The sequence below is a fragment of the Pinus tabuliformis genome, chromosome J (assembly GCF_031772625.1).
Source record: "Pinus tabuliformis cultivar Carrire ecotype Pingquan chromosome J, CPIR1, whole genome shotgun sequence".
Lineage (NCBI taxonomy): Eukaryota > Viridiplantae > Streptophyta > Pinopsida > Pinales > Pinaceae > Pinus > Pinus tabuliformis.
In genome coordinates, this window is record NC_142295.1 from 10,103,566 (window position 1) to 10,123,389 (window position 19,824).

The 19,824-nt window shown below is 38.0% G+C and overlaps 1 protein-coding gene across 1 annotated transcript; it reads left to right on the forward strand.

Moving 5' to 3' along the window:
• Positions 1 to 548: 548 nt before the first annotated feature.
• LOC149225172 (uncharacterized) lies at positions 549 to 4,574 on the forward strand. Its single transcript, XM_089375048.1, has 2 exons — positions 549 to 3,225; positions 4,104 to 4,574. The coding sequence occupies exons 1-2, from the start codon at positions 549 to 551 to the stop codon at positions 4,529 to 4,531; spliced, it is 3,105 nt and encodes a 1,034-aa protein (XP_089231174.1). The 3' UTR covers positions 4,532 to 4,574.
• Positions 4,575 to 19,824: the final 15,250 nt, after the last annotated feature.

Here is a 19,824-nt window from a genome sequence, read left to right on the forward strand (position 1 = left end):
GGACCAATGATGGTGTTCATGGTGGGGATTTATCAGTCTAACATCACAGAATTGCTCAGAGAATGTTCATTTTCAATACAGTGTGACCGGTGCATTCCAAGTTTGGAATGGGGTATGCACTCTGAGTACATGCTAGTTTCCAGGCAGAACAGAGTGCAGTATGGAAGATGGTATATATAATCAGTCTCTGAACAGAGTATAGTTTATGGTGATGGTTGAGAACTGTAAATTTCTGCTGTTGAATGCGGGCAATGCATGGAGGCATTCTGATGAAGTGGGGTCTGTGAAAACTGATCAGTGTTGTGATATGCCATGTGGGTATATTCAATGAGTATATGTTAAGGAAAGAGAGATGTGGGTGGTGCACCAGTGATGCATAGAATCGTTAGGAATTACGATGGAGAAGTTTGATGAAGTGGGTATTGGCCACAGACAGTGAAACTGCTGATCCTGCTGTTTGTAACGTGGAGGGTGGTATATACAGTGAGTATATATTGGAGTGACTAAGATAAAATAACAGAGAGAAGCTGGACAAACCTGAGATTGGAATGATGGGTTTGAAGGCCAAAAATAAGGTGTGTTGGATTACTCTATTTCTGTTTTTTATTAGTTGTATTTGTTTGACAGACTCTGTATTTAGCAATGAAGTGCCTGGGGAGGTCCATGCCCTGTTGGCACTCAAATCAGGGTTTGTAGACAGCTTAGGCAAACTATCAGACTGGAAATATGCAGTGAATAATATGTCCGTGTCTCATTGTTCATGGACTGGAATTACATGCAACAATAAGTCTAAGGTGGTTGCACTGGATCTATCAAGCAAAAACCTCACTGGCACGATATCACACAAAGTCCAGTTTCTTATCCACGTTTTGAGCTTCAAAATATCAGACAACCTGTTTTGCGGGCCATTGCCAGAAGTCATTTTCAATCTTTCCAGTCTGAGAATCCTTGACATCAGCTATAATTTCTTCAATGGGTCCTTCCCTGGGGGAGTTTCAAGGTTGAAGAACCTTGTGGACTTCAATGCCTACAGCAATGATTTTACTGGGCCCCTTCCATGGGAGTTTGCCGAACTCGGTAATCTGCAGAAGCTGAACCTTTCTGGGAGTTACTTCAATGGGAGCATTCCCAGCCAGTATGGTGACTTGTCCAGACTGGAGTACCTGAGTTTGGCAGGCAATATGATCAGTGGTTCAATACCTGCAGAACTTGGGAAGTTGCAGGAGCTCAGCCATTTGGAGCTTGGGTTCAATATTTACATGGGTGGGATTCCATGGCAATTGGGGTACTTGTCAAAGCTGGTGTTTATGCATATTGCAAATGCTAATTTAAGTGGGCCCTTGCCCGTGGAGTTGAGCATGTTAAAGAGGCTAGATACAATGATTCTGTATAATAACAAGCTTACTGGATTCATCCCATGGCAGTTGAGCAATATTGCAAGATTGGAGCGATTGGATTTGTCTCTAAACATGCTCACTGGACCGATTCCTAAAGAACTTTCGACACTCAGAAGGCTGACATTACTGAATTTGATGAGCAATAAACTCAGTGGAGGCATCCCTAAGGGAATTGCTGATCTGCCTAATTTGCAAATTTTGTATATCTGGAACAATTCCCTCACAGGAGGCATTCCTGAGCAGTTGGGTAGAAATTCTAGGTTAGTAGAATTTGATGCATCTACTAATCAATTAACGGGACCCATCCCCTCTGACCTGTGTGCAGGCAACAAGTTAGAAAGACTTATCCTTTTTTCTAATCAATTAACCGGAGAAATCCCTCAGAATCTTACAAATTGTGCCCCTCTGTATAGGGTTCGGATGGCTCATAACAATCTTAGTGGCCGCATTCCTTTAGGTTTTGGAAAGCTTCAAAACCTAAATTACATGGAATTCCCATGGAACAATTTTAGCGGGCCTTTTCCTTCTGATCTCTTAAATTCACCTAGTTTGCAACTCCTTAATGTTTCTCATAATTCTCTCCAAGGCAGCCTCCCTCCAAATATCTGGTCTTCTCCGAGCCTGCAAATATTTTCAGCAGCTTTCTCAAATTTATCAGGCAAACTTCCCTCCTTTGAACATTGCAATTCTGTATACAAGCTTGAACTTCAGGGAAATAACTTTTCGGGTAGTATTCCCAAAGATATTGCCAATTGCCAAAAGCTCTTGACCATTTCCTTGAGCCAAAATGAGTTGACTGGTGTGATCCCTCCTGGGATAGCAAGTCTTCCCAGCATCACTAACATTGATCTGTCTCAAAATGCCCTCACTGGCATGATTCCCCTAAATTTTCAGAATTGCACTACCTTAGAGTCCCTTAATGTCTCCTTCAATCATCTCGTTGGTCCTGTTCCTTCAGAAGGGATTTTCAGAAACATCGATGTTAGCGCTTTTGTGGGAAACCAAGGACTCTGCGGTGGAGTCCTGATAGAGTCTCCTTGCATGAATTCAAGTGGCCTTTACAATCCCTCATATTACTCTCGAGTCACTAAGAAAACTGTTCCGATTTGGCTGATTGCAGTGGTGACTATTCTAGCAATAGCCCTTGTCGTAATTGGCATAATATGGTTCCACAAGTACTATATTTGTTATGTTTCTGGCAAAGTATGCATGACAGAAGAACATCCTGAAAACCCTTGGAAGATGACCTCATTCCAGCGTCTCAGCTTCACAACAGAAGATATTTTGGAGAGCTTGAAGCCTGATAACATGATTGGCATTGGAGCAGCCGGTACAGTTTACAGGGTTGAAAGGCCGGGGGGTCATGTCATAGCTGTGAAGAAGCTACGGCGGGTCGAGAAAGAGAAAGAGAAAGAGGGAGGGAAACGAAAGAAAGGGGTATTAGCAGAGGTAGAAGTCCTGGGAAATGTTAGGCACAGAAACATAGTTAAATTGTTGGGTTGTTGTTCCAGCAATGAGGAGACTCTCCTTCTTTATGAATACATGCCTAATGGAAGTTTGGCTGACCTCTTGCACGGGAGAAAGGAAGAGAACATGCTCACTGAGTGGATGACAAGATACAATATTGCAGTTGGAGTGGCTCAGGGCTTATGCTATCTTCATCAAGATTGCCGTCCTGCCATTGTACACAGAGATGTTAAGCCTAGCAATATATTGCTTGATTCTGACATGACTGCAAGGGTTGCAGATTTTGGAGTTGCAAAGCTGATTCGAACTGGTTCAGAGGCCATGTCTTCTGTTACTGGCTCCTATGGCTACATTGCTCCAGGTAAAGTAGTTTCAAACTTCAGAACTATAAGTGGTCATTCTTTTTATGGTAACATTAACTTTCTTTTCAGAAACCATATACATTCTAACATCTTAGGATATAGCTTGTTCTTGAATGATACTCTGTCCATCCATTTTATGTTACATGATTGTCTCTGATGTGAGCAATTTACTTACAGTGTCTAACCTCTTAGGTTACTCCATCAATCCATTTTATGTCAACATGGTTGTCTCTGATGTGAACAATATACTTACAAAGTGTCTAACATCGTAGGTTATACTTTGTTCTTGAATGATACTCCATCAATCCATTTTATGTTAACATGATTGTCTCTGATGTGAATAATTTACTTACAAAGTGAGTTAGGATGGTCTAAGTGCATTTTGTTTTCAGTTTCATGTTTGTTTACCCTGGAAAATCTAAGAATACAAAAGGAGAATCTCATTTTGTATTGGTTTTTTTACATCCCTAAAGCATTAAGATTAGCTGAACACAAAAGTAAAAGGGAATCGGTTTTAGCTACTGTTTGGATTTGAAGAAGGAATTCAGAAATATGAGTATTCTCAGGTCAGACATCCTTATGGAAAAGGTCTTATTATTTTTATGTATTTGTAAGTTAGTTTGTTGTATCAGATTCTCAGTGATTGATGGGTATGGAGTTATGTTTTAGCCTAGCTTAGTTCAAAATCTTAAATTTGCTATAAGGTAGCATTTACTGTTTTCTACATAGCCAATCAAATTCTTACACAGATTTTCTCTTGTAATATATATCTGAAAGTTATATGTTAAACCTAGCACAGACTTGTACTGTTTCATTAATTGAGGATGGTAGCAATCTATTAAGTCCATGAGTCTATGCATCTTTTGGATTTGTGCAGAATATGCCTACACACTTCAAGTCTTTGAGAAAAGTGACATATACAGCTTTGGGGTGGTCCTCTTAGAGCTCTTGACTGGAAGACAGCCAATGGATCCAGAATTTGGAGAAGGTGTCAACATTGTGGACTGGGTCAAGGAAAGAGTTCAGACCAAGGAAGGGATGGAAAAGATCTTAGATCAAAGTGTTAGAGTTCCAAGTTTCTCAGTCAAGGAAGAGATGATGCTGGTCCTCAGAGTGGCTCTCCTCTGCACTAGTAGGTCTCCAATCAACCGACCATCGATGAGAGATGTTGTTTCAATGTTATCAGAAGCCCACCCGAAAAGCAAAGCAGCCCTTGACTCCCAATCCTTGCAACAACACAGGTCCCATTCTTCATCTCAGCCAGACAGTCCACCACGCTGTTCTAAGGAAGGAAGCCAACATTAAATATGTTTCCATTGAAGTAAACGTTGTTGGGTATGTTCGTGTTATGAGCTTTTTGGTGATGATCGACATATGTTTATTTTATCAGACTTTTTGCAATACCAGCTGCCATGCAATTAGCAGTATTCCTGCTTTTTACAAGACCTTTTGCAGTATCAGTAATTTGCTATTTCCAATTTGGAGATCTTGAAACATTTTGCAGTACCTGCAATTTGTTATTTGCCATTTGCAGATCTTGAGACATCAATAATTTTTGTTATTGATTATATTTCCTATTTATTTTATAAGACTATGCTATGCAAAGAACAGTATTCCTACTTAATTTCTTATTTTACAAAACTTATTTGCAATTTGCATATATTGAAACCATCAGTAATTTTTTATTTCTTATTTTATAAAACCTATTTGCAATTTGCATGTATGGAAACTTGTAATTTTTTATTTCTTGTTTTATAAAACCTATTTGCAATTTGCATATATGGAAACAATCAGTAATTTTTTTGTTATTGATTGATTGTTATATCTAAGTTGGTGTTTTTGTGAATCAGCAAGTCATGTCTGTTTTTCAATACAATTCAGTCATTTTGGTTTATTTTGATAAACCATTAGGAAGGTTGTTTGGTTCAATTAGGGTTAATCACCCATGGTGATGAATCAATTTAAGGTGGTTTAGGTTTGTTCATCTGTTTAATGAATTTTAATATTTGTAATTGTTGTCTTTTAATATTTGTAATTCTTGTCTGTGTAATGAATTTTTTATTTTATTTAAAGAAACCATTTTAGGGTTTTTTATTAATATTATTATTTTTGGGTATTTTTCTCCCTAATAAGTTGATTCAGTTTTAATTATTGGTTGTCTAGTGTGTTTTTAATTTTCCATTAATTCCATTATTTGTGTTCTTTTTTTTTTGGAATAAGTTGATCCAGTTTAAATCATTTATTATAATAGACTCAGTTGAACAATAATAGTTTTCTCATTTCCAATTTTATTAACTTATTTTAATGAGTTTTTAATTTTATTGAAGAAACCATTTTAGGGTTTTTGATTAAGATCATTATTTTTAGGGTTATCTTTTTCCTAATAAATTGATTGAGTTTTAATTATTTGTTGTCTAATATATTTTTAAGCTTCTATTAATATCGTTATTTATGATTCCTTTTCTTCTGAATAAGTTATTTTAATAATTTATTTTAATAGACTCAATTTAACAATAATAGTTTTCTCATTTCCAATTTTAATAACTCATGTTAACAAACACATTTTGATATGTTAATACACTCATTTTGGTTTGGACTCATTTTCCAATTTATGATAGGTAGAATTTGCTTTTCAATAATTTGTTTTCATTTTATATTATGTTTTTTCTTATTAAATTTTGGTTTTTAAAATATTTTTATTAAATCATTTTAGAATTTTCAATTCAACATTATTATGAATTTTATTATTTCTAATAAATTAATTTAATTTTAATAACTTGTTTAGTGCATGAACAAATGACATAGCTAGCCTGCACCAAATAGTGATGGATATTGTAAATGCATTTTTTTCTCTATAGTATAGCTTATATGATTTTTTTTTGTGCATGAAAATAAAGCGAGCACTTCTAATAAACTTAGAATCAGACTTATTGCTATGAATGGAAGTAAAGATGCAGATGATGGAAAAGAAGATGACCAATATGGTCAAAGAGAATATGAGAAACAAGGGAAGCATTGTTAAGGAAGGGATGAATAATGCTGAGTTGCTACCTAGGAGAGGGTTTTTTTAATTGTTGCTTTTAGAAATTTAAATACCTGATCTATGTGCATTACAATTGCTTCTTTTAAAAAGATTTTTCTAGAAAATTAGATGAAAATTAAATCCTTGGTCTATGTGCATTGGAGATTAGTATTAAGGATAACATGATCTCTTAGGCATGTTGGCAACATTTGAAGCTTCAAAAGGATGGAGTCAGTTAACCTGAAGGGGAAGTTAAGGGTAATAAGCACTATAGGTTCTTTACTCTTGCATGAAGTTGAGAAGCTTTAAGTAATGAAGAAACATGAACTATGAGGGACTGAGGGGAACCAAGAACAAAGGACATATAACAAAGTCTAAATAGAAATTAATCAAAAGAGAAAATAACACTCCATTATGATGGGTGGTGTACAAAGACACTGTTATAGCAACTAAGCATAGTGTATTGTGATTAGAACAACATGATGCATAATGCACAATAAAATTACAATCAATGTGATACCAAGTATATTTCATATTTGAATCATACGATCCTTCATTTATAGCTATGAGATCTAACCAATTTCCTTGAATTGTAGATGATTTGGTCCACCAACAAGCATTAGTCATTATAATTGTTTCCAAGAAATATGTGATATCTCATCGGCTTACTTCTTATCATTTAGTCAATTATCCAAGTCAACCCTGTTAGGGTCCCATAATAGGTATCAGTGGTGTTGGTCTCTTATTATTCATTTTGGCTAGTTTAGCCTATGAATCACTGGGTGTCATAGTCTAAAAGGTTTTCATGTAAAAAAGGTCATTTATCAAATCAATCTAAGGTTGGGAAGGATTTTTTCTTGTCAAGTGTCTGTAAAATGATCTTGCAGGTGTTTTCATGGTGATGAGCTCTGAATTAGATTTCCAACAAGTTCCATCATCGAAAGTTATGGCAAAATCAAGTTTCCTCTTTAAAGGCTTGAAAACAAAGGAAAAAGGTTAAGTATGAGCCCCGGATACAGCATATCAGAGATTTGGAAAGTAGGAGTTGAGGTTGGAGCAGGTTTGCGATCAACGATCGTCGATATCACATATTGGCGATATGAGGTTCCAAAGCACATCGCAACGACATAAGCATATTGGCGGGGTCCAATCGGCGAATTGGTGAACAATGCAATCGACAATCAGTGAGGTTTGGTGCAGATTTCATATGGAAAATTGACAATCGGTGAAATGGTAAAGCGAGGCATGTTATGATATTATAAAGTTGTGATATGTGATTAAAATGTTGGGAAAGTTCCTTTAGTGTTAAAGCATCGGGAGGGCCAAAAACAACTTAACAAAGGATTTTCATCGCAAAACCAGAGTAGGTTCGGTCCTTTTCTCTCTCCTCTAGAGAGACACGTGGCGAGCAGTGTTTGGTTCTGATATGCCATGTGGCATATGGCGTCAGTGATGATGGGGTGGTACGGTGGACATGTGGCATGCAGATTCAACATTTTCAGGGTCGTAAGAGGCCAAAAAAGGGTGACATGTGTCACCACTCATAGGGCGACATGTGGCATAGGGTGACGTCAGATCGCAAATCGACGATCGAAGGTTAAACAATGTCATCGCATCAAAGAAGAACCTCTGAATGGAAAATTCCGATAGAGGAGCTCCGATGAGGGGGTTGGCCCATGGTTATAAAAATCTCAAAGGATCGAGGGCTATTGGTACAACGGTGATGGCATGGATATATGTTTTATGTGTAAAATTAAAGTTGGGCAGAAAAAAGGTTAACAAAGGTTTTATAAAGCGGAGAAGTTTAACAAAGGAGTATATGTGTTAAAACCTCACGCAGGCCCTCCCCTCATCCCTCTCCATATGGACCAGGCCACACCATTCATCGACAATCAGAGAAGTAGCATTATCGCTTCTCCAGAAGTAGAAGTTCCGATTTGAAACTTCAGATATCTTAAAGACTCAGGTGCTTATGTTGTGTGGTTCCATGTCTTATGTGGTGGAACCATTATAATACCATAATAATTCAAAGAATCGACCCCATTTCCATCCAAAGAGTTTAAGCCCAAAAAGGCTTTGGTCCTGAGTCCCAGGACCCAGTCATGTAGTTTTCGCATAAACCCCAAGAGCTAGAAATATCGCAAAGTTCACACCCCGCGCAATTCAAAGTGGCACACTATAGAAAACTCTGATTATGTTAAAGTTCCGATGTAATAAGCCTTGGTCTCGCCCTTGGTCACAAAGTTAAGAAATGCGGGAATGTATTAAGGCACACCAACAAAGACTGTTACGCAGTTTCAGCGCAACACATAGGGGCCATTGTTTCTTCTTTTTTCAACTCAAAGGCATGGGAACTCGATAAGCCCAAAAGTGACCTGATAAGGAAAAAAGGGAATGAAAAAGGGAATTAGTAGGATTTTAGCAGGAGGACTACGGGCAGATGAGGATGAAGATGATTTTTTGAGTTAATGTTGTTCCTATATTTGACCCAAATCTTGTTATTATGATAAAACGCACCTTTTGATCCACTTAGTTGGATAAATGCAATGTACCTGGTCTTAGGCTGAAATGGTATTTAATGGCTAAATATACAATGTAATAGGGAAAAAAATGGGGAATTTTTGAGAGTAGGAGGAGGCACTGTATACATTTTAATAAAAAAGTTTAGAGCAGACTTTGTTATCAGTTTCAAAGATTCTTGTGGTGTGTGTTTTCAAGTTTGTGTTAATCTAATATTAATTTCTGGAGCTATTATCTTGAATTCATTCCTATATGATCAATATAATTGTGGACCTTATATATGATAGAATTCTTTATTGCTCTATCATGGTTCTTCTAAATATTTGGCCATTAGTTATGTACGTAATTCATAACCATATGCTTTGTTAAATTTGACTAAATATTTATCTGTTTCCTTCATTCTTTGCTATACTACAACCAATAATTGACTTGAAATATGTGCACCTACCTTGCCTCTGTTATCTAGATGGCACATGTATGCCCTGATGTTCTATGATCTTATACTTCAGTGGCCTTCTTTCCCGACAATATTCATTAAGTCTTATATCATCTACCTTCTGAGCTTAATAACCAATCTGAAATCCTTATCCTATCTATATTTGATTGATAGTTGATCCAGTGAGAGATCCCTCTCCAAGATTAGGGGGATTGGACCTTATTCTATACGTGCTTTTTGTTTACCTCTGGGATACCTTTCCTTAGCCTTAAGGGACTTATGGAGTGTTAACATAGTGGCACCATTGCCGGGGAGCGAAGGTTTCGTTTTCTCTAGGAAAGATCATCAAAGTTGCAGATCTGGTTGTTGATGGTGAACAATAGTTAGACACAAAAAGGCTGAATCATTGATCCAGATTTAAACAGGAACAAAACAAATTATAAATATAACCATAAATACAGAGATGTAGTAGAAATAATACCTCATTTCATTAATGTAAAATATTGAAATATTCTTATAAACAGAAATGGAAATAAACTAGCTTGGGCGATGGTAGCTTATCGCCGAGAAAAGGTGTGGCAGCTACATGCCTTTGATCTGTGTTACAATGAGGCTCAAAGGCCTAATTATTGTTGAAAAACAATGGAAAACCCTAAACACCTAAAAACCTAACCCTAGGAGATGAAGCGCCAAACTATGGGCCCCATTTGGGTAACTTGGTACATCAACTTCCTGGGGTCATAACTTTCGCATACGATCTCCATTTGACACGCACAATACCTCGTTAGAAAGATCTATTTGAGTTCGTTGACCCATGTTGGTCCTAGTTTTCCCAAAAAACGTTGTTTAGGGCCTCAAAACGGCTCCAGAAGTTCAGGACTAAAAAAACTACAAAAAAATAAATTGTGCTACAAATAAGGAAACTGAAAAACTGAAAGAGACAGTTGTTGGGGTCCAAGTGAGATAGGCGGGTGGCCACCAAAATCCACCTGGATCATTCCTCCCCTCGTAGGAAGCAATGGTCCCCATTGTGTTGAGTGCCTCCATGAGATGGGAAAATTTCTACTAAACTTGGTCCTTGGTGAGCTGTTTTACAATCTCTGATTTGTCCAGTAATGGTGGGAAGCATGGTTGAGGGTGGTCCACATTGATCACTCAGTGCAAGCGAAGGAATGGGGGAATGCTGTGCTACAAGCATTGTTTCCCACAACCTTGGTATCGGAGTGGTCTGAGCTTCCGATGGGCTCTTGGAAGGCGTTCTTTCTGCAGATGCAACCAAACTTTGTCACCCACTTGAAACTTGTGTGGTACTCGATGCTGATCATGTCGCTGCTTGTACTTGGAATTTTTCACAATGGAGCAGTGATATATCAACCCTTTGGGTAGAGGTGCTCCGGGAGTCAAATCGAACGAATGCTTGACCTGATAGTGCAATGGTACCCCTGTGGGTGAGGAGAAGATGTTCCTGTATTTTTTCATGACCGTATCCACCTAGTTCTGTTGTGTGGAGGAACCCTTCCCGGGGGCCATGGATGTGGCTACGATCTTTCCCTTACTTTGAGAGCGAACCAGTAAGAAAATGAATTTCCTAGTCTGGGAGAAGATCTCACTGTATTTCTTAGTAGAGATCAAAGAGGTGGCAGTAGGTGGGGCTACCTTCAGTATCCTTTATAATGAATTACCCAAAGAAATAATAACAACGCGAGGCCTTGACTCATACACACATGTCGCTTCCACAAGTATGGTTGGCCTAATAATACATCACAAACATCAAGAGGTGCAACATCACACAATACCTCATCTGTGAAGGGCTTGATGCTGTAGGGAAGGCGACACTGCTGGCAGACTCAGAGATCTCATCCTTGGTGAATCCACCCGATACTGTATGGCTGTAGGTGTGGTGTACTCAATAGGCCCAACTGCTTCACAACCTCTACTGAAATGAGGTTCTTTTGGATGCCACTGTCGACAATGAATTGCAGTGGCGAACCCTTCACCCACATTTGTGAGTGGAAAAGATGCCCCCCCTCCTCTAGATCTTCAGGCTCATTCTTCTAAATCTTGGCAGTGGCAACAGTGGCACTGGGCTCCGCATCAATGATATGCTTTCCTTCGTCATTCCTCTCGTCGAGTTCTGACTCAAGGTCGGAACATGCATATTATTTTGAAGCCTTCAACTCAGCCACCAACGATTGCTTGGCCCAACACTCACTTGTGTTATGAGTGGGGCTCTTATGGAACTCACACCACTTTCCTGTGTCCTTATTTGACTTCGTGGTGTTGTTCTTTTTTGTGTGGCTTCAACGGGTTATATTGGATCACATTGTCTTGGCTTTGTCCTTGGTTCTACAGTTTGGGGAAGCCTTTCCCTTGCTTTGGATTCACGGATCCAAAGTCTCGCTTCTTTTGTTTAAACTTCTACTCGATCTTGACAGTGTATCGATACGTCATGCTGAGTGAGGAGATGTCCAGGAACTCCATCTCATCCTGGATGTACCTGTGTAGGTAGCCACAATATTTGAGTACCAAATGCCGCTCAGAATCCTTGATACCCAACTTTGTGCCAAGGGATAAAAAATATTGGTAAACTCTGGCACGTCTTGGTCCTTTCCCTGCCGCAATGTGGTCCACTTTACATATTTATCCTCATAGCTTCCGACAGGGTAGTACTGTGCCTTGATGGCATCTCGGAATGAATTCCAAGTGGGTGCAGCTGAAAATAGTGAGGCTGTACTTTCATCCTTCTGCTCGCAGTAGGTTTCCACCAGTCCTTGACGTGGGGTGCTACTTTGAGAAGTGAAAAAGTGATATTTACCTGGCTGGAAAAATCATGAACAGAAAAATACCCTTCTAGCTGATTTAATCATATCTATGACATCTGCATCTATTTGACCCTCAAATATGGGGATTTCAATGTTAACTTGTACCTTAAAGGGTGTGGTGTTTACATAGTAGCTGCTAGAAGTAGATGTGTTGTCCATGGATAGCTTTTGAACGATCTGGGCAAAGTTGTCCATCATCACGTTCCTTTGTCGCTCGAGGGCCTCTTCGAGCAAAATTTTGATAGGATCTCCTACCCACTCATCTTTCTTTTCATTCACCATGGGCGGCCGTCGAGATTTACAAGGCTGGTTTTGCAAAGGTTCGACCAGTTCAAGCCTTAACTCCTTATATCCCGATCTTGTTGGGGACATGCAAAGAAAAAAGAGAAAGAGCAGACCACTCTGATACCACTGATCCAGATTTAAATAAGAACGCAAAAAATTACAGATATAACCATAAATACAAAGATGCAACAAAAATAATACTTCATTTCATAAATGTAAAATACTGAAATATGCTTACAAACAGAAATGGAAATAAACTAGCTCGGGTGATGGTTGCTTATCTCTGAAAAGAGATGTGGCAGCTACATGCCTCTGAACTATGTTACAATGAGACTCGAAGGCCTATTTATTGTTGAGAAACAATGGAAAACCATAAAAATCCAAAAACCTAACCCCAGGAGATGAAGCACCAAACCATGGGCCACGTTTGGGTAAATTGGTACATCAATTTCCAGGGGTCATAACTTTGGCATACGATCTCCGTTTGACGCGCACAATACCGCGTTAGAAATATCTATCCGAGGACTACAACTTTTGCATGACCAACAAACATGGGTTTGCGACCCATGTTGGTCCTAGTTTTCCAAAAAAACATCGTTTAGGGCCTCAAAACGGCTCTGGAAGTTCAGGACCCAAAAAACTGCCAAAAATAGTAAATTGTGCTACAAATAAGGAAACTGAAAAACTGAAAGAGATAGTTGTGGGGGTCTAAGTGAGTTAGGCAGGTGGCCACCGACATCCACCTGAATCAATCATTCACCTAGCGACTCTGATTTCAAAGGATCCAGAACAAAAGTCATTAATTTTGGTTGACTGTTTTCAATATGGGTTCAAGAACAAATGCCAGGTATGAACCTATGGACATATCTCGTATTCTTGGTTTTCCAAATCCTATGCCTTGTGTTGATTGGTTAACCTATCTTCCATCATTTAAAGATAAAAAGGGAGACGATGCTACTGTACATCTGTTCAAGTTTCATTTGCATGTACATAAGCTTGGGGATAAGTTTCCTGAGGACTGTTTAATGAAGATGTTCATGGAAATCTTAGAAGACAAAGCTAGATCCTAGTATGAAGGTTTTCCACCTACCAGTTTGTGTTCTCTTATAGATTTTCACATATTCTTTTATGAACATTTTAAGAAATTTTGTCCTCCCCTACCCTTGGCTGAAAAATGTTGTGCATGTTTTGAAGATTTCTTCCAATATCTGGAAAATTTTTATGGGGATGAAGAATGTATTGATGATGAAACTAAAGAAGCACTTTGTGAATTTTCATCCCAACATCAAGAACATAAAAAAGAAGAGGTTTGTTGCCCATAGATTCATGAAGATTCCCAGTAGGCAACGATTTCTGTCACTGAAGATGAAACTGATCAGACAAAGGTCGATGAAGAAATACAACAGGTTTTTCCTCTTGAGCCTAATCAATGTATTCAAAAAACTGTTAATGATCAAGAAGAGGAGAACAACAAAAAAGAAGAGGTTGTTTTAGAGCCTCTTTCATATGAAGATCTGGCTCCAGGTTCAGAAAATGAAGAGTTTGCCGAAGAAGAGCAGGTTGTCCCGGATCTTATTGATGTGCACATCATTGCTATGGATAAGGTGGTTTCCTCAATTGAAGAGGGAAAGATTAATGAAATGGGTGCTCCCATTTTTCTAGAACACATTCCTCTTACCGATCATCAGGTGAAGGTAAGAAATTATGTTTTTGAAGATTCTTTTGCCAACCTCGTGGAACGATGGAAATAAGAGGTTTGTCATCTCATGGCCATTTTGTTGCAGGATTTATGGAAACTTGTATTCTTTACTGATGTTGGTTTTCAGGATTAGTTGAATTTTGAGTTTCGACTCTCTTTCTTCTTCTGTCTGGTTAAGGAAACTGTGAGTAGAACTCAGTCAAGTAGTCATTGGCTTGACTGGCTACAATGGAGGGAAGAGACCACCTAATGTATATACTTTCAATAGGTGTGGACAATTATCAACATGGTTTGAAGCTCGAGGAGAAGGCCCTAATAATTTGGTGATGTGCTGTCAAATTTCTTATTTTCTTTGAAGTTTTCAACTATGTAATTCAGTCAGTCAGTTAATTTAAAAATCAGTCAGTGAGTTTGTAGTTAGTCAGTTTTTAGTTTTGACTCCATTACCCAATGGTTAGGCTACTAATCTGCTTTTTTTCTTGGCACCTCATAGGATGCCATCCTCATTGGAGCTAATGTTAAGGTCCCATAATAGGTATCAGTGGTGTTGGTCTCTTATTATTCATTTTGGTCAGTTTAGCCTATAAATCACTGGGTGTCATAGTTTAAAAGGTTTTAAGGTAAAAAAGGTCATTTATCAAATCAGTCTAAGGCTGGGAAGGTTTTTTTCTTGGAAAGTTTTTGTAAAATGATCTTGCAAGTGTTTTCATGGTGATGAGCTCTGAATTAGTTTTCCAACGAGTTCCAACATCAAAAGTTATGGAAAAGTCAAAGTTCCTCTTTAAAGGCTTGAAAACAAAGGAAAAAGGCTAAGTTTGAGTCCCGAATCCCACATATTAGAGATTTGGAAAGGAGTAGCAGCAGAAGTCGGATCAAGTTTGCGATCAGTGATCGATGAATGAAGGTTCCAAAGCACATCACAACGACAAAAGCATATTAGCGGGGTCCAATTGGTGAATTGATGAATAATGCAATCGACAATCAACGAGGTTTGGTGCAGATTGCATATTGCAAATCGAAAATCAGGGAAATGGTAAAGTGGGGCATGTTGCGATATTATAAATTGTGATATGCGATTAAATTTCTAGGGGCCTTCAATGTTAAAGCGTCAGGAGGGCTGAAAAAAATTAAAAAAGGATTTTCATCGCAACACTAGAGTAGGTTAGGTCATTTTCTCTCTCCTCCAGTGAGACATGTGGCTAGCAGAGATTGGTTCTGATATGCCACGTGGAATATGACTTCAGCAATGATGTGGTGGTACAATGGACATGTGGCATGAAGTTTCAACATTTTTAGGGTCATAAGAGGCCAAAAAAGGGTGACATGTCTCGCCACTCATAGGGTGACATGTGGCATAGGTGACGTTAGATCACAAATTAGCCGTTGAAGGTTAAGCAATGTAACTACATCAAAGAAGAACCTCCAATTGAAAAATGCTGATATAGGAGCTCCGATGAGGGGCTAGCCCACAGTTATAAAAAGTTCAAAGGACCGAGGGTTATTGGTACAACGATGGTGACATGGATATATGTTTTATGTGTTAAATGAAATTTGGGTGGAAAAATGGTTAACAAAGGTTTTATAAAGAAGAGAAGTTTAACAAAGGAGTATGTGTTAAAAACTCGTGTGGGCCCTCCCCTCATCCCTCTCCATGTGGACCAAGCCATGTCATACATTGGCAATCGGAAAAATAGCATTTTCGCTGCTCCAAAAGTAAAAGTGTCGATTTGAAACTTCCGACATCTTAAAATTTCATGTGCATATGATGTGTGGTCCCATGTTTTATGTGGTGGAACCACTATAATACCATATTAATTCAAATAAGAGACCCCCTTTCCATCCAAAGGGTTTAAGCCCCAAAAGGATTTGCTCTTGAATCCCAGGACCTGGTCATGTAGTTTTCGCCTAAACCCCGAGAGTTAGACATATCGCATTGTTCACACCCCGAGCAACTCAAAGTGGCACACTATAGAAAACTCTGATTAATATGTTAAAGCTCTGATGTAATAAGACTTGTTCTCGCCCCTGGTCACAAAGTTAAGAAATGCGAAAATGTATTAAGGCACACCAATAGAGATTGTTACATAGTTGCAATGCAACACAAAGGGGCCGTTGTTTCTTCTCTTTTCACTCCAAAGGTAGAGGAACTCGATAAGCCCAAAAGTGACCTGATAAGGTAGAAAGGGAATGAACCAGGGCATTGTTAGGATTTTTAGCAGGTTTTTTGGCACAATGACAAGCAATTCAGGATTTTCCGAAGGACTACGGGAAGATGAGGATGAAGATTATTTTATGAGTTAATGTTGTTCCTATATTTGACCCGAATCTTTCTAATACGAGAAAACGCACCTTTTGATCCACATAGTTGGATAAATGCAATGTACTTGGTCTAATTGGCCGAAATGGTATTTAATGGCTAAATATACAATGTAATAGGGAAAAAAGGGGGAATTGTTGAGAGTAGGAGGAGGCAATGTATACATTTTAATAAAAAAGCTCAGAGAAGACTTTGTTATTAGTTTCAAAGATTCCCGTGGTGTGCGTTTTCAAGTTTGTGTTTTTTGTTAATCTAATATTTATTTATGAAGCTATTATGTTGAATCCATTCCTATATGCTTAAGATGACTGTGGATCTTATACATGATAAAATTCTTTATTTCTCTGTCATGGTTCTTCTAAATATTTGGCCATTAGATATGTAACAAAATTCATAACCATATGATTTGTTACATTTGAGTGAATATTTTTGTGTTTCCTTCATTCTTCGCTTTACTACAACCAACAATTGACTTGAAATATGTGCACCTAACTTGCCTCTGTTATCTAGATGTCACATGCATGCCCTGATGTTCTATGATCTTCTACTTCAATGACCCTCTTTACAACAATCTTCATTAAACATTATATCATCTACCTTCTGAGCTTAATAACTAGTCTGAAATCCATATCCTATCAGTCTTTAATTGATAGTTGATCTAGCGAGAGAGCCCTGTCCAAGGTTGGTGGGGGATTGGACCTTAAAATACAAGTGGTTTGTGGTTACCTATAGGATCCATTCCCTCAACATTAAGGGATTTACGAAGTGATAACATAGTGGCACCATTGCTGGGGAGCGAAGGTTTCATTTTCTTTCGGAAAGTGTTATGCAACTAACTCACAAAATAGAAGAAAAGATATATCAATGACTTCAAAATCAGCCTCTTCGAGGGGGAAAACTCCTTTACATTACAAAAATGAATAATTCTTGGATGATTCGAATGACAAAACCTCCTTTCTATATATAGGATTCTAAGGGGTCACAATATAATGAGAGCCAACATCACAATAATAATGTAAGGGCACAATAATAACAATATGGGGACAACACAGGCACAACAACAATAATAAGGGGTTACAATGACAATAATAATAAGGGAATACACTAGTATTATAGGGACCTAACATGCCCCTCTCCTTCAAAAAAGTGTTGTCCTCAAAGCTTGAGTAGTTCTAGATGCTTCTATATAAAATTCTCGTCCTCCCATATGGAATATTCAGCTGGTAAGTTCTTCCAGTTGATGAGGTGATCTGTAATTGATCGACTTCGTAGCTGTCGATTTCTTGTTTTTGTAAATTCTTAAGGTTCCAATATGATTTTTCCTTCCTTGCCAAGTTTTGGCAATATTGTTTGAACCAGGAGCTTGTCACCTAGAACCTTTTTTAAGCATGACACATGGAAAACTGGGTGCACTCGGGAAGATGCAGGAAGCTCCAATTTTTATGCCATAGTACCAATATTTTGTAACACCTTGTACAGACCATAATACTTTGGTGATAATTATTATCCTTCTTAGCTTGCTTGAGGGACATTTCTTTGTATGGTTGTATTCGTAGAAATACCCAGTTACCTACATCAAAACTTCTTTTGCTGCAATGTTGATCTGCATGTTGTTTCATTGTATTATGTGCCAAAGTGAGGTTATCCTTTAAGAGTTGGATAACTTGTTATTGATGCTCAATGCAATCTTCCACTGCTTGAACCTTATAATTGTCTCTTAAATATGATGTGATGGACGGTGGATGATATCCATAAAGTGCCATAAATGGGGTCATTTTTGCTGCAGTATGGAAGGAAGTGTTAGACCACCATTCAGCCAAAGGAAACCACTTGACCCATTGTGTTTGTTTATCAGATACAAAGCAATGAAGATATCCTTCCAAACATTTGTTCACTATCTCAGTTTTCCCATCAGATTGTGGATGATAAGATGAGATATGAGCTAACTGAGTACCCATACAGGAAAATAATTATGTCCAAAAAATTCTAGTGAAAATGGGATCTCAGTCGCTTACAATAATCATTGGGTTTCCATGTAGTTTTTGAATTGTTTCCATAAATGAAATAGCAACTTTACTGGCTTTAAATGAATGACATAATGCACAAAAGTGTGCATACTTGTTAAGTCTATCAACTACTACCATGATGACACTCTTTCCTTGGCACTTGGGTAAACCTGTGCTAAAATCCATTGTAACCTCCTCCCAACGTTGACTTGGAATGGATAATGGTTGTAGCAGACCCACATCTTAATTGTCTCAACTTTATTTTTTTGGAAAACCAAACATTCTTCCACAAACGTTTGAATATCAGATTTAAGGCCAACCCAAAAAATTCCTTCTTAACCTTGTCGTGAGTTTTTAAAAATCATGAGTGCCCTCCTAAGGGAGAGGTGTGCAATTCTAGAAGAATAATTTGTTTGAGTTGGGAATTCTTACAAAGGTATAAGCGATCTTTGTACCATAATGAATTTTTTGTATCAGATGTACTGGGATCTTGCAATAAGTTTTGAATGAGTGTCCACACTTCTTCGTCATTCTTCCATTCATCCCTTGATTTGTTTATCCAATCTGGTTGGATAATAGAAATTTCACAAAACAATGCTTCCACATCCTCATCCTTTCTTGAGAGTGCATATTCAACAACATTTTGCTTCCCTTTTTTGTAGATGATTTCAAAGTCATAATCCAACATCTTTGTGACCCATTTTTGCTGCTCTTCTGAAGATAATCTTTGTTGTAAAAATTATTTAAGACTATCATGATCTATTTTTACCTTGAAGTGTCTTCCCATTAGGTAAGGTCACCATTTCTTAAGTGCATGCAGTATTGCCCACATGAGGCATCACATTCCACAATAAAGGTTTTTGTAAAGTCTGGCATAGTTAAGATCGATGCTTGGCACATTGCTTATTAAGATGTTCAAAGGCCTTCATTTCTTCTGGAGTCCAAGAAAATGCATCTTTCTTCAGTAATGTTGTTAGAGGTGTTGCTATTCTCCCATAATTATTAACAAATTTACGATAATACCTCGTTAACCCGAGAAATCCTTGTAGATGCTTTATGGATGTGGGGATTTTCCATTCCTTAATGGCTTTAATTTTTCTAGGGTCTACCTTAACACGTTCATGAGATACAATATGACCCAAATATTCCACCTCTTGTACTCCAAAGAAACATTTGGAGGTTTTTGCATATAATTGTTTTTCCTCTAATAGTTTGAGCACCCTGCCAACATGTTGAACATGATCCTTCCAAGACTTCTTGTAGATTAGTATATCATCAAAAAATACTAACACATATTTTCTAAGGGTGGGTTTGAAAATGGAATTCATCAAACCTTGAAATGTAGAAGGTGCATTGGTAAGTCCAAAAGGCATGACCAAAAATTCATAATGATCCTCATGAGTTCTAAATGTTGTTTTCAAAATGTCTTCAGTCTTCATTATGATTTGATGATATCTTGAACAAAGATCCAACTTGGCGAGGTCAATTGCT

Excerpts from the sequence above, each read along its gene's own strand:
- LOC149225172 (XM_089375048.1), top strand. The coding sequence starts at position 549 with ATGATGGGTTTGAAGGCCAAAAATAAGGTGTGTTGGATTACTCTATTT. Across the intron at positions 3,226-4,103 it reads CTATGGCTACATTGCTCCAG|AATATGCCTACACACTTCAA; the intron begins GTAAAGTAGTTT and ends GGATTTGTGCAG.